This window comes from Pteronotus mesoamericanus, unplaced genomic scaffold (assembly GCF_021234165.1).
Source record: "Pteronotus mesoamericanus isolate MK-2021 breed Mesoamerican mustached bat unplaced genomic scaffold, CSHL_Meso_final contig_78, whole genome shotgun sequence".
Taxonomy (NCBI): Eukaryota; Metazoa; Chordata; class Mammalia; order Chiroptera; family Mormoopidae; genus Pteronotus; species Pteronotus mesoamericanus.
The window spans coordinates 2870733-2886618 of record NW_026555258.1 but is presented as its reverse complement, the minus strand read 5'-3'; the positions used below and the strand labels follow the sequence as shown (position 1 = coordinate 2886618).

The 15886-nt window shown below is 60.9% G+C and overlaps 1 protein-coding gene across 1 annotated transcript in view; it reads right to left on the bottom strand.

Annotated features, from left to right (window-relative positions):
• AK8 (adenylate kinase 8) overlaps window positions 1-15886 on the bottom strand; it is an 82872-nt gene that overhangs the window by 38972 nt on the left and 28014 nt on the right. The window contains exons 8-10 of the mRNA XM_054584184.1: window positions 15620-15820; window positions 12484-12615; window positions 5912-6001 (exon numbers count right to left, since the gene is read on the bottom strand). Of these exons, the coding sequence (XP_054440159.1) occupies window positions 5912-6001; window positions 12484-12615; window positions 15620-15820 (423 nt within the window). The remainder of the gene's footprint in view (window positions 1-5911; window positions 6002-12483; window positions 12616-15619; window positions 15821-15886) is intronic.

Here is a 15886-nt window from a genome sequence, read left to right as displayed (position 1 = left end):
GCCGCTAATCAACCCCTGGCAGCCCTGCCGCGGGGGCGCGGGCGGGGGCCGTCCCGGGGAGGGACCCCCGCTAAAAGACAAGCCGAATGAAAGGGCAAGTGAATGTGTTTATTACTTCCTGCCTGGACCGCGTGCGCGTCTGTGTGCACAGAATGAAAGAAAAATGTGGAGTTTTTTCAATAATAAAAAGGGAGATGCACCGCAGGGCCCCTAAAGCTTGTGAAAAATTAAACTCGATGGATTCAAACTGTCCTATTTCCACTTCAAAAGGGAAGAGCACTGAGCTCTTCCCAACTTATCTTCAAACGCCCAGCACCCGAGAAAGTTCCCGTAAAAAAATGAAGGCTCCCGTTCCCCCAAGCGCTGTACCGGTTACCGTGCCCGCTGTCTCTCCCTCTTCTAATTATACCCCTGTGAGTCTATTAATCAACTGGTGAATAATTTAGAGAGCCGCGCGCCGTCTTCCGCTAGTGCGGGCGCACCGCGGGCGGAGCCTTGCTGGAGCAGCCGCCGTCCCCGGGCGCCCGCCCCGTGGAGCGAGAGGGTGGGCCGCCGCCCTCACCGGCCGCGCGCTCACCTGCTCAGATGGGAAGGCTCGCTTTGTCTTTCAACTTGGCGACTGTCTGCGAGTTTTTAACAAAAGCGAAAAGCTGGTCTATTGTCGAATCTTTCGTGTGCATTTAGCGACGAGAATATTAATTCCCCCTAAAAAAGGAGGCGCACTGGTAGCGCTCTGCTCTGGGCCCCCTGGGAGGTGGATGCGCGGAAGGCTCTGGAAAATGCTCGTAATCACGTCCGTTTGGGGCTGGTTTGGGTTGCTCGTGCTGTGAGGGCTGCGTTGGCTGCGGTGGGGTCTTGTTACCAGAAAAGGTGCAAATTACAGTGGAATCCCCCTCAAATCTCCCGCTGCTTCTTCTCTGGCTCTGCTGGGCCCTGAGGGACCCCCTCGAGGCAGAAATATTTAGGGAGGAGGCATGGGTAACACTCAGTAATGACCTGCCGTCCCTGTTATCTTTTCTGCACATCAGGACTTGGCTCTTAGGGGAAAGTTATCACACCGATTAAGCGCCCGCTTCCTCGCTGGAAGGGCCTCGCATCCGGCGCGTGCGCCCAGGGACCTGGGCCTCCCGATAATTAAGCGGGGGGACAGGAGCCCACGGGTGGGGATGCTGACAGGGCCGAAAGCACTTAGTCGCTCCTGGCACTTTGGCCAACAAGCTGGGTCGGCAGGTGTTAGACCCCACAATCTGCTCCCGGGGAGACGGGGAGTCCAACGCAAACCCCCGCGGCTGGAGACGCCCTCGCCGGGAGCCCCGGAAGACAGCCCCACGCCTGCTGAGGGCCGAGCAGCTGGATCAAGACAAACATCTCACGCTCGGATCACAGACCTAAACCAACGTGGGCGAGGCTCCCCTTGGGCTGTCTGTCCTCCCTGGGCGGCCGACAGAGACAGCCCAGGCCACGCAGGCCACGCTGGAGGACGAACGTGGTCGGCACAGCCAGGCAGGAGGCCGCCTTCCGGACCACAGCTTAGAGCCAGCGCGCGGGGACAGGGGGTCTCTACCGCCAACAGCCACACGCTCAGCCACGCGCACGGGGCCCCAACTCGCGGCTGGAATTCCTGGGAGGAGGCGAGCGCGCCCCAGAGCGCGCCAAGGCTGGCGAGGAGGGCTGGCTGCGGCATTCGGTGGAAACTGGGGACCCAGGCAGCCCGGTGGGACGGACAGGTGGCTGCTCTCCTGGGGAGGCAATTAAGGAGCCTGGCCTTCAGCGAGGCCCTGTGGGAGGGGTGGTGCCCCGGGGAAGGGGCCGGGCCTCCGTGGAGGTGGGCGCTGAGCCGCCCCGGCGTCGGCAGAGGAGGGCAGCTGGAGGTTCCTCTGCCTGACGGGGTAAAGCAGCGGGTTTGCACGCCCGGCCGTGGGGCGGGGGCGCCGAGCAGTCGCTGGGAGGAGTGTACAGCGTCTGCGACGTGACTTTTCCAAAAGCCCAGAACGGGCTGCGGGCTTGCTTCGTACCCACGCAGAGGCGATTTAGAGCCGCCCCTGGGTCACACGCAGCCCTGACTCCCGACTCCGGCGACTGCAGAGCTGGCAGCTGAGGAGCGAAGGCGCGGGCCGGACCCCCAGGAATACATTTGTTCTGTTGGCAGCAGCTGGAGTCGGGGTGAGTTCAGGAGGCCAGGCCCATATATTTCCAAGTCCAGGCCACGAAGAAGCTTCTCCCCAGGCTGCTGTCCCCGGCGCATCGCCAGGCGCCTGGATCGAGAGATTCAGGACGAGCTAAGATAGGGCCCTGGGGTCCCCGGCCCAGTAAACGGGGAGAGACGGGCAGACAACACAGTTATTAATTCTGCTGCTGATCCGAGAGGGGGAGGTGTTGGCAGCCCCCTGTGGGGACGCCAGAGGACATGACTGAGTCTGCAGAGGTCGCGGCTGGGACATCGCAACCGGAGGCCCATTGCGGGGTGAGGGGAAGTGGCTCCACAGGGAAAGGACAAAGGAGGACATCCGGATCGACCCTGCTGAGCTGCCGATGGGGGTGGCGGTGACCGTGAGGGTGGCCGCAGTTACGGAGCTGCCGTCTCTGGGGCTTGCGGCTCCAAGGTGAGTGCCGAGGGCAAGAGCCTGCGGTGGCAGAGGGTCGGCCCACAGCCAGAGGCACGGGGCAGAGCGTCCCCCACGGCCTGGCTGATGGGGCAGCTCCATGTCGGACACCCTGGCGGGGACAGCCGCCTGCTCAGAGGGCAGGGCTCGGCCCCGGGTGACGAGGCCTCTTGTGACTTTACCGAAAGCCTCTGCCCTCCCCCTGAGCTCCCTGAACCTCGCCGGCTTCTAGATGTCACAGACAAGAACGCATGCGGGGGTGGCTGGAACCCCTGCGCCCCCGGGCACCTCGGGGCTGGCACCGAGGGCAGAGGAGTCCAAAGCACACCTGGGGCCGTGCAGCGGGGAAGCCAGGAGGCCTCCATGGGCCCCCAAAAGAAGGCGACCTCTGATCCCAGGGCAGCGCCGGGAAGATGCTGGCTCCTGCTCCCTCTGCGTCCTCCCCCGAGAGCGGGGCTGTGGCTCGCCCGCCCCTCGGGCCGTCCAGTGTGGGGGGCCCCTCCCCATGGCTGCGCCCTCCCAGCAGGGCTCTCCTGGGGAAGGCCTGGGGACACACTCCTGTCCCCACCATTGGGATGTGGCCATTTACTGGGGAAGGGATTGTCGGCTGGCTCGTCCCCAGGCCTGGCCTGGGAGGCCATGTCAGGGAGCCCAGCACATCCCCCATGGCCTGTCCCCGAACGGGCACAGAACTCAGGTGCAGGGAGGTGACAGAGCTGAAGACGTCCCCAAGCCCCAAGGTGGCACGCCTACACCGTGTCCTAGACATCCGCGGCGCTGGGTTCGCGAAGCAGGGGCCCCAGCTGGGAGGCAGGCAAGGCTGTGGCGGCTCCGCAGTTTCCGCGTTCAGCCTGGTGCTCCCCTCGAATGGAGTCAGGAGAACCACCTACACCTTCTCCCTTCCCAGCCAGCGGCTGTCCGGTGCACGGGGCGGGTGGTGGCGGGGGCGGGCAGCGGCGGCGGGCCCTGCCAACAGTCCCCGCCGGGCAGGCCTGCTAGTCCTCAGCCGCGGCCCCGCGGCCGGCTGACGAAACCCTGCTAGTGGTGAGGCGTGTAAAGGCGCCCTCTGCTGCTCCCCCCCGACGCTGCGGTTCGCGAAGGGATGGACTTTACTGCTTCTCTTAGGAAGGTTTGATGTGGGCTATTGTTGTGCCTCTGATTTTGTAGGAAGCACAGAAGTCTAGAGCTCCATGGTCTCAGCAAACAAAAGGCTGCAGGGGGGAAATTTAGCACAAAGCATTGACGATGGAAGGCACCCCGTGCTGCTAGCTTTATAGGAAACTGTGTTTAGTCTCCTTTCTAGTCACCCCAAAACAGGAAACAATGCTGCTTCTCGGCCACCACTGAAAGGGCTTGCTGGGCTTAGCTTTCATGGCCAGAGAGAGAAAGGAGGGAAGACGCTATGCTGCTGGTGGAAGGCGGAGGCGAGGCCTCTGGACGCTGGGAAGGCCGGGGATGGGGGTGGAGGGTGTTCTCCCCGAGCCTCCGGCGGACGCAGGGCTGGGACGGAGCACGTCTGTGCTGCTTTAAAGCCCCGAGTTCGTGTCCACAGCAGCAGAACGTGAACCACCTGGCCCCCCAGGAGACGGCAGGCGAGGAGGACACACAACAGTCCCAACTGCTCCGGGCGCCACCGGCGCCTGGTCCCTCCAGTTACCCCAAGACCGTTGCGGGGTTTGCGCGCCTGCGCAGGCGCGCGAGTATGCGCTGTAGGGTCAGGGAAGGGGTGCACCTTTGGGAAACGCCTACGTATCTACTTTCTGCAACTCTATTCTTGAAAACAACTTCAAAAGTGCAGAAAAGTTGGGAGAAGAGGTCAGAGAGCACCGGCAGACCCTGCCAAACAGGCCCGCGCGATGGGGCGCCTCCGCCGCGTGGGGCTCGCCTTTCTTTCTGAGCCGCTGCGGGCGCATCGCGCAGGAGGGAGTCACACCCGTCCACGCCCCAGAACCCTGCGCGGCAACACTCCTTGTACACGACGCACGTCTGTTGCCCTGTCACGCTCACTCGCGCAGTCCACACCCGCTCGCGCTCCAGGCCGCGAAGCAGCCCGCACCCTGCTCGACGGGAGGCGGGCGGCGCAGGAGGGCGCTGCGCCTCGGGCCCCTGCCCCTGCGGCTGCCACGATGACACCTTCCTCCCAGCGCTGCGCACACACCTTGCATCGGTCCTCACCCGTCCTTGCAACCCGGGACTCCCGTGTCCCCCTCGCCCCTTAGGGCCCGGGCTCCGAGAGGGGCACAGGGCGGGGGGGCCCCCGGGATCTGAACAGGCAGGGAAGCACCGAAGCGCGCCGTGAACTTGGCTCTCGCCTGGTGCCCCTGTGCCCACACCCGGTGACAGGAGGGAGCAGGCTCTCTCTCTGCCCCGCCCCACGCACGCCTCGCCTCTGCACACTGAACTTCACCCTGGGACGGGGAGGGCCAGGCCAGGACGTCGCCCTGGGGACTCTCCGAGCTGAGAGTTGGGAGCAGGCAGCCCGTTCTAGCAGCCTCCTCGCCGACTCACTGTGTCCTGAAGACGCAGGAGGAGCCCTGAGCGTCTGGCCGGCGCATCCCCTGTCCGCCATGACCACGGCTGCTTTCAGGGTCAGCGCGATTCACGGCAAGTGTGTGTCCGTGTCAGACCTGACAGCCGTGCTGGCCGCACGCAGGAGCTGTCGCACTTTACTCAGGAGAGGAGGGCGCAGGGGCCTGCGGAACGCTCTGCCCCGAGGGCCCCAGACACGAGCCGGCCCCGGCTCTGGCGGCTCGGCCCCTCTCCGCGCTCACTCGCCGACGCTGGAAACGGGACTGGAATGACCTCCAAGGTTCCCTGCCATGGGGCGGACCTGAGGGGTGCCTTTGGGGTGTAGGTCACCGGGGGGGGGGCATCTGGAGAGACGACTGGCCCAGCGCCCCCGTCGACAGGGGGTGCCAGACCCGCTGAGGACCAGTGGCCACTCAGCCACGCGTCTGCAAAGCAGCCTGAACCCTCTGGCTCCGACGGCAGGTGAAATCGGGGCGCCTGCCCGGAGGGTTTGCTGGAACGCAGGACGTGGGGAGCTCCGTTTTAAGTGCGCTCCATGTAAGCAAATGTTCCTCAGAAGTGGAAACCTCCCAGACCACCCGCGATGGACAACAAGCAGGTCCACCAAGGCCTCACCCAGGGCAGGTGCGGGGCCTCTGCCGCCAGAGCCCAGCTCCCAGCTCCCGGCCACGGTCCCCCGACGTGAGCCCCGGGGACTGGCGAGGCGGGGGCAGGGAGTGGGGGGACAGCTCCTCTCCGGAGCCCATGTGGTGGCGGCAGCTGTGGAAAGTGTGGCCTACCTGTCATCTCCTTTTCAAAGTAAGACTGGATGTCCTGGCCGTATCTGGACTTCCCCGCCACGGCCTCTTTCAGCAGCTGTCCGCAGCAGACTGGAGGGGAGAGGACAGGAAGGCGCATTAAAGTTTCGATAGGAGGAGGATGAGAAGAAAAGAAACCCCAGCGCCGCCTGCTGCCCCCCCCCCCAAAAAGGTCACTGAAAGAAATACAAAAGGGCTTTCCTGCGTGTGGGGGTGTGTCCGCGGGATGGAACGTGAAAGAGGAACTGGGAAGTAGAAAAGGGCCTGAGGAGGAAGATGCGGAATAAAAAAGCGTTTGCTTGGCAAAGGAGGGGCTGCAGTGGACGGGGTAGGGAGGACGGAACGGCCTCGGCACTGGAACTGGGCAGGACTCGTGCGCTCAGCGGGAGACTCGCTGGCCCCGGACGCGCCCGCGCACGCTCCTGCCCACACTGCGCGCGCAAAGGATGGCGGGAAGCTGGGCGCTCCCGGTCGGTTGGCGAGCTGTCTCCGTGGGACCGTGGGTCCACATGCAGGGTGACGTGATGGCACAAGTGGACCCCTCGTGACGAAGGCCGCACACTGGCGTGCCCTGGCCGCGCTGCGGCGCCCCCTGGGAGGCACGGCCGCGCAAGCAGGGCCTTTCTGTCCCGAGCACCAGCCGCGGCCAGCACGCAGGAGGCGTCAGTCAAGATGGAATAAACGCAGGTCACCCCCCTCCTGGGCCACCAACGCCCTCATCAGCCGAAGCTGAGGCTAAAGCTGAATTTTCATAGCTGTTAACTGCACAATCTTGCTTTTCTTAATGTTAAGGCCAAACACAATCCTAAAATTAACTGAAGGAAGTGAATGTTTAAGACAACCGCCATCGCCAAGGTCTTCATCCTCCGTGGGGACAGGCTTCCCTTGCCATCGAGATGACAGTGGCGACTGTCCTCCAAATGGTGGGCGGCTTCACTCACTCAGCGAAACCGGAGAACCAGCGAAGGCAAGAGGCCACGGAGGCCGCTCGCTCCACCTGCCGGGCGCCGCGCGCAGTGCGCTCCGCCGCACTCCGTCCTGGCCGCTGCCCGTGGTGGCTCGGCCAGGAAACTGAGACTCCCAGAGGGCAAGTCCCCTGTCCTAGGCCCAAGCACCAGCGAGCAGCGCAGCCAGGGCCCAAACCCAGCTCTGGGGGACCTCAAACGCACGCTCGGCTGCCAGTCTGGCCAGGAAGGAGCGACCAGAATCATATTTACCCTCTGCCATAAACAGCCATAAAATAAAACATACGAGGCAACGCTTTTCAGGGGCTGGACAACGTTATTCTCAAGGGAAGGGAAACGGGGGGTCCCACGCTTGCCCCAGCTCTCTACCTGTGGTCACTTTTCAAGCCCCTGCGCAGGAGAGCAGAGACCGAACAGAGCAGCAGGAAACAAAGACTGGAACCTGGGGCTCCGCGACAGCAGGAATTGGTGGATCGGGGTGATGGCGCGGGGGGCGCTGTGCAGGGAAGGGGTCCCGGGGACCCGTGTGGGGTCCCCGTGCATCTCTGGTCAGGGTGGGGCTCCACAAGGCCCGGGAGAGGAACGCTGCTGGAAGCTGTGCGCTGAGTGCAGATTTGCACGGAGCGGGGAGGGGCCGGCTTTCCACCAGGAACGGGGGGGCGGCCGCGCTGGCGCCACGACGCTTCACGGAGACTCTGGGGCCAGGCTTCGGGTGCAGAGGTGCACCGGCCCCAGAGCAAGTGCGCGCGGCCCCACCTCTGCCGCACGGAGAGCAAGCCCGGCCGAGGGGCTCCTCCTCCCGTCGGTGAACTGCTTGTTAAAGCGCAGCTCTTTGGATCCCAATATTCTCAGAGCAAAGCCACACAAGCCAGACTGAATAACATGCGAACCGCCACGTCCAGCGTGCCGTGAAAAACTGCCTGAGAGGCAACAACAACGAGAAGAAAACAAAACAGGAAAATGCGGCCCCTGTCAGGAGAGAAACGGGCCCCCGAATCGATCGAGATGCCACAGGTGCCAGGCCCGCACACAGGCCCTTTGGAGCAGCTGCTACAAGTATGTGTAAGGCTTCGAGGCGAAGACAGTTACAGTGAGCAACCGAATGGAGGGATCTCAGCAGAGAACTGGAAACTTAAAAAAAAAAAAAAATACGGAAATACTAGAACTGGAAAACATCACTGGATGGGCTAGACAGGAAAAGAGACAATGGAAAGTATTCAAACTGAAGAAAAGGGTGCGGGGGGGCCTTGGAAAAGAACCAAGAGCTGAGGATGATGCCAAATAGTCCAACGTGCGTGGAACTGGAGTTCCGGGAAGAAGGGGGTGGGGGACGGGGGAGGCAGGTAAACACAGTGGCAGAAGAATTTCAGAATTTGATGAAGAACATCAACCCACAAATCCAAGGATCTCTGAGACCCAAAAAGAATAAACAGAAAGTAAGCCACACCTTAAATACATCACCGTTGCATTTCTGAAAACTAAAGATAAAATACGAAAAGCAGCCAGGGTGGGGGCGATGCTTTATCTGCAGGGAAACCGCGAGGGGAACGCGGTCGGAGCCTCATCAGAAGCGTCGCGAGCGTGAGACGATGGGACGCGGCCTTTCAAGCGCTGTCATACGGATTCCTATGCGCCGCCGAAACACCCTCCGCGAATGAACGTGGAATAGAGACATTCTCAGACAGATAAAAGCGGAGAGAATTTGTCACCTGCAGACTCTCACTACAAGAAGTGTTAAAGGGAGTTCTTTGGGCTGAAAGAAAATGATATCCGAGGGGGACCTGGATCCAAACAAAGCAGCGAAGAGCGTCGGCGTGGGGGTGTCTATGAAAGCCGTTCCCCCTGCGTTGCTTGACTTAAAAAAAAAAAAAGACTATATACAGTGAAAACAATTACAATGTATCATAGCATGTGTAACACATGTAGAGGTGACACGTATGACAACAAGACACGAAGGACAGCAGCAAGGTAAAAAGAAATACCCTGCTGGAAGGTTACCGTGTTAGACACGGAGAGGTAGCGTGTTCATTCAGGGGAGACGGGGCACCGCTCTAACCCCCAGAACCACCACTAACAGGCAGGACGAAGCGCAGAGACGGGGCTCAGAAGGCAACAGAGGAAACAAAATGGGTTGCTGAAAAACGCTCGGCTAATCCAAACGCTGGCAGGAGCCTCTGCCAGGGCATGAGCCTGGGTTACGGGCCTGGGCCCGTTCTCCCGACGGGGCTCCGAGCGAGGGGCAACTGCTCGGCGCTGCCCTCCCTCTCTCCCTCCCTCCCTTTCCCTCTTTCAGCACGTTCTCAGGGGAGGATAAAAAAATAAAATGCCTATGTAGATAGTTTTAAAAAACTTTCACAGATACAGCCCACAGACACGGATCATCAAAGAGTGGCCATGTTAATATCCAAGTAGACTTCAAGAAAATGAGTATTGCTAGGGAGGCAGAGGGCCACTTCCTAACAAGGAAAGGGTCATCTCATCAGGGACGTAATGACCCCAACTGTACATGCACCTGATAACGCAGCGTCAAATGGCGCCAAGCCAAGGCTGAAACAGACAGGACCCACTGGAGCTGCGATTGGAACACCCCTCTCTCGGGACCTGACTTGAAGAGGAGGCAGAGGCTGTTAAGGCCACAGGGCGTCTGAGCAGCAGCCTGCACGTCCTGGCCAACGCTGACCGAGCGCCGCAGATCGCGCCGGAACACGCGTCCCGTTCACGGGCACGTGGCACTCACCGGCACAAACCGGCCACAGGCCGGGCCATGAGAAAGTGTCAATACAACCCCAAGGACTGAAACCACACAGAGTGCGTTCTTTGAGCACAATAGAATTAAGTTAGAAGTAGTAACAAAAACAAATCTGGAAAATTCCCAAATATTAGTATTTGGAACTTATGCAGTGCACCTCTGAATAGTACAGAGATCAAAAACGAAGCCACAAGGCAGTTAGAAAATATTTTGAACGGAATGATGAAACACAACACATTAAAATTTTGTGAGAAGAGTTTGGGGGGAAACGTGTGTGAAGCGCTTGCACTAGGAAAGAACGGCTTAAAACCCCTGGCCACAGCCACCTCCCTCTACAGCATCCGTGAAGGAAACGCGGTAACAGTCCCCCCTCTCCTGCAGGTGCAGGGCACCAAGGCCTGGGGCTCCATCAGCCCTGGGACCCCGTCGGGACCGCACCTCACTCTGCTCGGGCCCTGTGCCCCGGCCGGACAGGACAAAGTAAACCCTCACGTCCCTCCCGTTGCCTCTTCCCTGTGCCCTACCTGTGTCCCCAGTAAAATATATGCCTTCAGCAGGCACTGAATGAGTAACATGAACGTTTTCATGGTTGCTTCTGGTTAGAAAGTTCACGCTTACTGCAGAACTGTACGATAGGTCACTCTACAGAAACACCCAGTTTGTCGTATGCTGTCCCTGCAGGTTTTTCGGAGCCTAGACCAGCATACTTTTTGAACAAAAATGAGACCACCCCGAACACTGTTGAATGGCTTGCCCTCCGCCCCACCCCCTCAGCAAACAGCACGCCGCTTGGTGGGCCTCGCTGCCACAGCTGCCCCGCCCTCCGCTGGGGGGCTCCTCGTGGCTTTCTGAGCGGACCCTCTCAGAACTGAGCTCGGCGCTGCCTCTGTTTCCCGTCGTGCGCCCCCCCGCCCCCCGCCCAGCTCCTGGCGCAGGCATGAGTGCGTCAATAGAGCACCGTTGTAGGCGTGAAGTCACCGCGCAAAAGGATTTGCACAGTTAGCATCTGAGCAGCGGCCTTTCTTTCAAAGAGCTGAGCCCGGTTACATTCCTGTCAACTGTAAACAGGCGACTTTGAATAAACCTTGTTGGAGTGGGTGCTGGGCTGTGTTTGTCTGGAGACGCCTCCCAGGGCTGGGAGGTTCCTGACGTGGAGACGCGGGCCAGCCAGACGCCCGGCCACGGGGGCGGCGCTGCGGGGCCAGCCGGCCTCTGCAGAGGCCTCTCCGGACGGCGCAGGGGTGGCTGCTGTCAAGCGGGTCCCTTACAACGGCTGCCTGAGAGCTCACGTGTCTCGTATTTATCTTGCAGAAATGGGCGCTTTCTGAAATGGTCTCCAAATGCTCAATTATCAAAAAGCCCCCAGATGGCTCTTTGGCTACAAAGCAAAAACCTTGGTGAGGGTTTCTATTTTCATTTTTAGAAAAATCTAGCCTGTCAATTGCCTTTCTGCATGATCGGTGTGCTGAAAACAATTTAACTTAAAAAATACTCTTCCTTATGTAGTTGTCTAACCCCTGTTCTGTACACCTGAAACTAATACAGAATAATATTGACTGGAAACTGTAATTGAAAACTACATGTAAAGAAGCCGCTCTTGAATGAGGCTGCCGCATAAGCAGAGCAGGACCTGGGGTCAGGGGACAGGGGACGCCAGAGCCAGGCGCCACCGCATGCTACTCAGACCCCCCGAGCCTGAGGCCGGCGCTCTCCGGTGCCCGGGGCCCGCGCGGCGCCGCGGGGCAGCCCTCTGTGCCGTCTTGCCAGCGTCCCCCCTTCTCCAGAGCTGGGATCCACCCTTAAGACCCTCTCAAGGGGAAACTCAGAAGAAGGAATTGCCTGAATGGTCGTTTTTTTTAAAACCACGGAGGTCAGCGAAAGCATTTTTAATTCTACAGTGGCCAAGCTATTTTTCCATACTAATCAAATCAGAATGTGACTATTTTAGTAAAGTACAGATATGACTACTTGTTCGATACGCGTCAGAATAAGGGCTCAGCTCTCTGCCTTCATTTTGTGGGTATGATTTCTGTCATCAATTCCTGGCTCATGGGACACCTAAGTGGAGGGCATTCTTACTCGGAACCCGGTCCTCCTGGGGCGGTATATGCGTATGCATTTGTATGTGTGCATAGACCCCGGTGTGGTGCGTATGCATAATTTGGGGTATGTATATTTATCTATTTGGGGGCGCAGGTCACATGTTTTCTTCATAAATGAGGTAGAGGTGATTTAGGCTGATGAAACACTGGGGGGGCAGTGCCCTGAACCCCCCGGCTGTGCCGTGTGTCGGCCACAGCCCCTGCCCCCTTCCCTCTGCCCTCCTGAAGACGGGCTGCCAGCCAAGATTGCCTGGGACCGCGCCAGGCAGGGCCTGCAGAACTGATTTCAATATCTTCTCTCCTGGTAAAATATTCATGGACGCCGTGCCGGGCGAGAAGCCGTCCTCTGGTTCAGAGATGGTCTGCCGGCAAACACACCAACCCAGGCTGGGGAGCCCGACGAGACAGGGAGACAAACAAACAGCCAGCAGCGCCGTGTTACGCAGGAGCGGCGGCTGGCCGCTCCGGGGGGCCGCGCGGGGAGCCAGGCGCCACGGCTGAGAAGGGGGGCGGCTGCGATCGTCCTGGCGCTGTGGACACGCGCTCTCCTCAGTTCATGTTCTGGTGGCATGATTCTCAGGGAGGAGAAAACGTTACCCCTGTCAAGGTGGACTCGCTGAAAGCTGTCCAGGGCAGAGAGCAAGAAAGAGAAGCGACACTGGTCGCCTCCGGCTGCCCCCCCCCCGCCCCCCGTGGGCGGCAGGAGAGCCCGGGAGGGCGGGGCGGGCCGGCACTCACCGTTGACGAGGCCATACTTCTGGGCCAGGAGGGCGGCCTGCAGGCTCTTCCCGCTGCCCACGGGCCCGCAAAGCAGCACCCTCGGGGTGAAGGGGGCGTTGGATCGGTGTTTGGTTTGGACGTAGGTCAGGGCTGGAAGAGAGGACGTGGGGACAATCAATGCAGGTCCTAGAGAGAGGGGACCGCCCGGCGCTGTGCGTGGGCTCCCCTCTCCTGTCCCTCTCTTGTCCCTCACGGCTCCATGGAAACCCTCCTGCCTCTGCCGCGTGGGCGAAGCTGCAGGAAGGGATCAGGCTTCGGGCCTGGCACCGAGGCGGCGGGAGGGGACAATGAGCGTCCCTCCTGGCTGAAGTGGGGCTGGCTGTGTTGTTGGGGGCTGGTCCATGGACACAAGACGTGCACTGTTGGGTGGGAGTGTCTCCCAACTGAACCCCAGCTGAGCCCGCCCCAGGCGGGTCCCCGCACGGCAGAGACGGGCTTTGATAACCACATCAGGCCACGCGAGGCCCCGTACATGGGGACTTCTGAAGGACTTGGGGACCGGGGGAGAATAACTTGCGGCCACATTCCGGTGGCACCAACTTTGCTGTGCGCCTCCAAGAGGCCACCATCAGCCAGGTCCCGGGAGAGGGTGACGCAGCCACGCGGCCTGGCCCGTGCAGTGCCCTGGCGTTTGACGAACAAAGAAGTGAGGACACGGGGCGCACCTCCAACACAGGCCATCACACAGAGCAGGACCTGGAACACCCACAGCTACTGAACATCAAACCAGGCCACCCGCCGCCCGAGCACAGAGCCCGGGGAAGGCGCCAGGGCGGCCGGGGGGCCGGGGAAGGGCGGTCCGGGCACCCGGCAGAGGGCACCGCCTTCCTGCTGAGTCCCAGGCCCTGCCGCTCCCCAGCTGCCCGCACCAAAACAGGCCTCCCTACCCAGCCCGCCTGCCGCCACGGACCCAGAGCATCTGTGCCCAAGGTCGGCCATGGGTGGCCCCGTGACAACCTCCCACCTTCAGGGCGGTACTTCCCCGGGCGAGGGGCAGAGCCAGCGTGCTGCCCGCAGGAAGCCAACCTCGCACCCTTGACATTTGGGACCAGACGGTTCCCGGCTGCGGGGCCTGTCCTGTGCACGGTAGGATCTGAGCACCTCCCAGGCGTGACAACCGCAAATGTCTCCAGGCACTGCCAAACGTCCCCTGCTGGGGAAGGGGAACGAAACCGAGAACCCGGAGAATGTGTCCGCTGGGCAGATGTGAACCTCTCAGCCTCTGTAGGGTTTGTTTTTTTTAATTGGCAGGATCATGAGAGACACCACGAGTCCCCTCATTTTAGGATGAAAGGCATAGTTGCAAGGCGACTGTGCAAGGTTGGGCGTGACCTCATCACCGTCGTCGCTGGCACGTGGTGGCTGCTAAGCTAAGCACTCTGCAGGCTCGTTGTGACGCGTGCAGTCCGCAGTCCCGGGCGGGCTGACTTATTCTTGTCCCCACTGACGGGGGGGCGGGGCGGGGCCTCTCTCCCCACCCCACGGCCACGGGCGACCCCCACCAGCGGGGACAGCCCCGAGGAGGCGTCGAGGAGGCGTCCAGGCCGGGGTCTCTATACTCTCAGGCCTTCCGGGGTCACATCTGAGGAGAACCGATACTGCAGGCAAAGCAGCCTGCTTACGAACGATGCTCAATTTACAGTGAATAACCAAGTTAATGAGAAGTAATGATCCCCCAGGCAGCCCCAACATCTAATTACTCTTTTTCAAAAATATGTGGTTGCTGGACGCACTACAGAGAGATTAAAAAAACAACAGAGAGAACTGTGCATTCCAATTTGCTATTTCTCTCTCTGCATTATTAATTAATAATAATTAATATATGCAGACACTCGCATTTTTATTTACAACACCAGGCATGAACTCTTTATGGACGATCACATGAACTTTTAAATTTAATTAAATAATTTGGAAGCAATTAACGTGTAAATTCAGGATCGTGGCATGAGATAAACATTGTTTCGCTTCAGAATGCAGTGTGGCAGCGTTTGCCGCCAGAGGCCCTTCCGAGATGCGAAACCTCGCGGAACGCGGAAGTTATAAGCCGTCCGTAAGCCTGGCGCCTCCGAAAGCAGCATCAGTGTCCGGGCACCCACATCGGGGGCCGACCCTCGAGAGCCCGCGGGCAGGCGGGGCTGGTGGGGGCCGCCCCGGGCCGCTCGGAGCGCCCTGCCCGCCGAGCAGAGCTTCCCTTGACGGGACTTGAGGGAACACACAAAACAGCCGGTGTAAATTGCCGAGTGTCTTAAGTGCCTGGTAGCATTTTTCATTGTGCCATTGACCTGCCACGGCTCAGAAGGGACACTTGGCCTCGCAGACAACTGGAGCGTGGCACGGCTTTAAGAAGCTCCCGTCCCGCGGCTGGGGGCAGGATCACCCTAACTCTCCCTGGTCCGTGGACAGGGGCCGAGTCCCGAGGAGGGCGAGAATGGCTGGTGGGCACTGAGCCGACCCCGGCGGAGGCGTGGCTGCCGGTGCCTCTCTTGTGGCTCCTGTCATGGTCACCCAGGCCGGCGGGGAGGCAGGACTGGCGTTCCCACATTGGGGTCGGCAAAACCGAGGCTCCGCGGGGTCAAGAGAATCGCCTGAGACAGCCGCAGTGGGCACGTCGGGGGGACGTGGACACAGGTCACGGGGCAGGGGAACAGGGCGGCGGGAGGGACTGTTGAGCCCCACCGGTCCCCACTCACACACCCGCCCGCCCGCTGCAGCTGGTGTTTAAGTGGACTCACAACACCCGAGTGGCACTGTGGCTTTTTGGTCTTTGTGGCAGTGGTGGGATTTTGTGGCTGTATTATTAGTGTTTATAGAACTTCCCTCCCGTCTCCCTCGCCCACCCTGAGGGAACCGGGCTGCCCGTCCCGCCCACCGCGGCCCCGCTGCTCCTCGCCCCGCCCCTCACCGTCAAACCTGCTGACCGCGCAGAGAGCGCGAGGTTAGCCCAGGGTCTCCGAGTGGGGCGCTCCCAGGGACCCCACCACGCAGGGACCGCGGGGCCCTGGGCGCGTCCTGGACGCTGCGCGCCGCCACACGAAGTGACCCTGGGACGGGGGCCGTCGCGGCGCCGGGGAGCCCGCTGCCCGCCCGTGCTCACCCTGGTAGAAGACGTCCACGCACGGCTGGTCGGCACTGATGACCTTCAGGACTCTGGGGTACAAGGGGAGGACCTGGACGCTGTTCCTGTGATGCGCCAGCAGCCGCCGCGCCGTCTCCAGCTCCGAGATGCCCGCGGGCACCACCAGGCGTTGCTGGACTTCAGGCGCGGGTGGCCAGTCAAAGGTGGTGTGATAGATCTCTGCCAGGCCAGGAGGACAGGGCTGCTGGGGACGCCGCTGGGGGCAGGGTGGGGAGGGGACGCGGT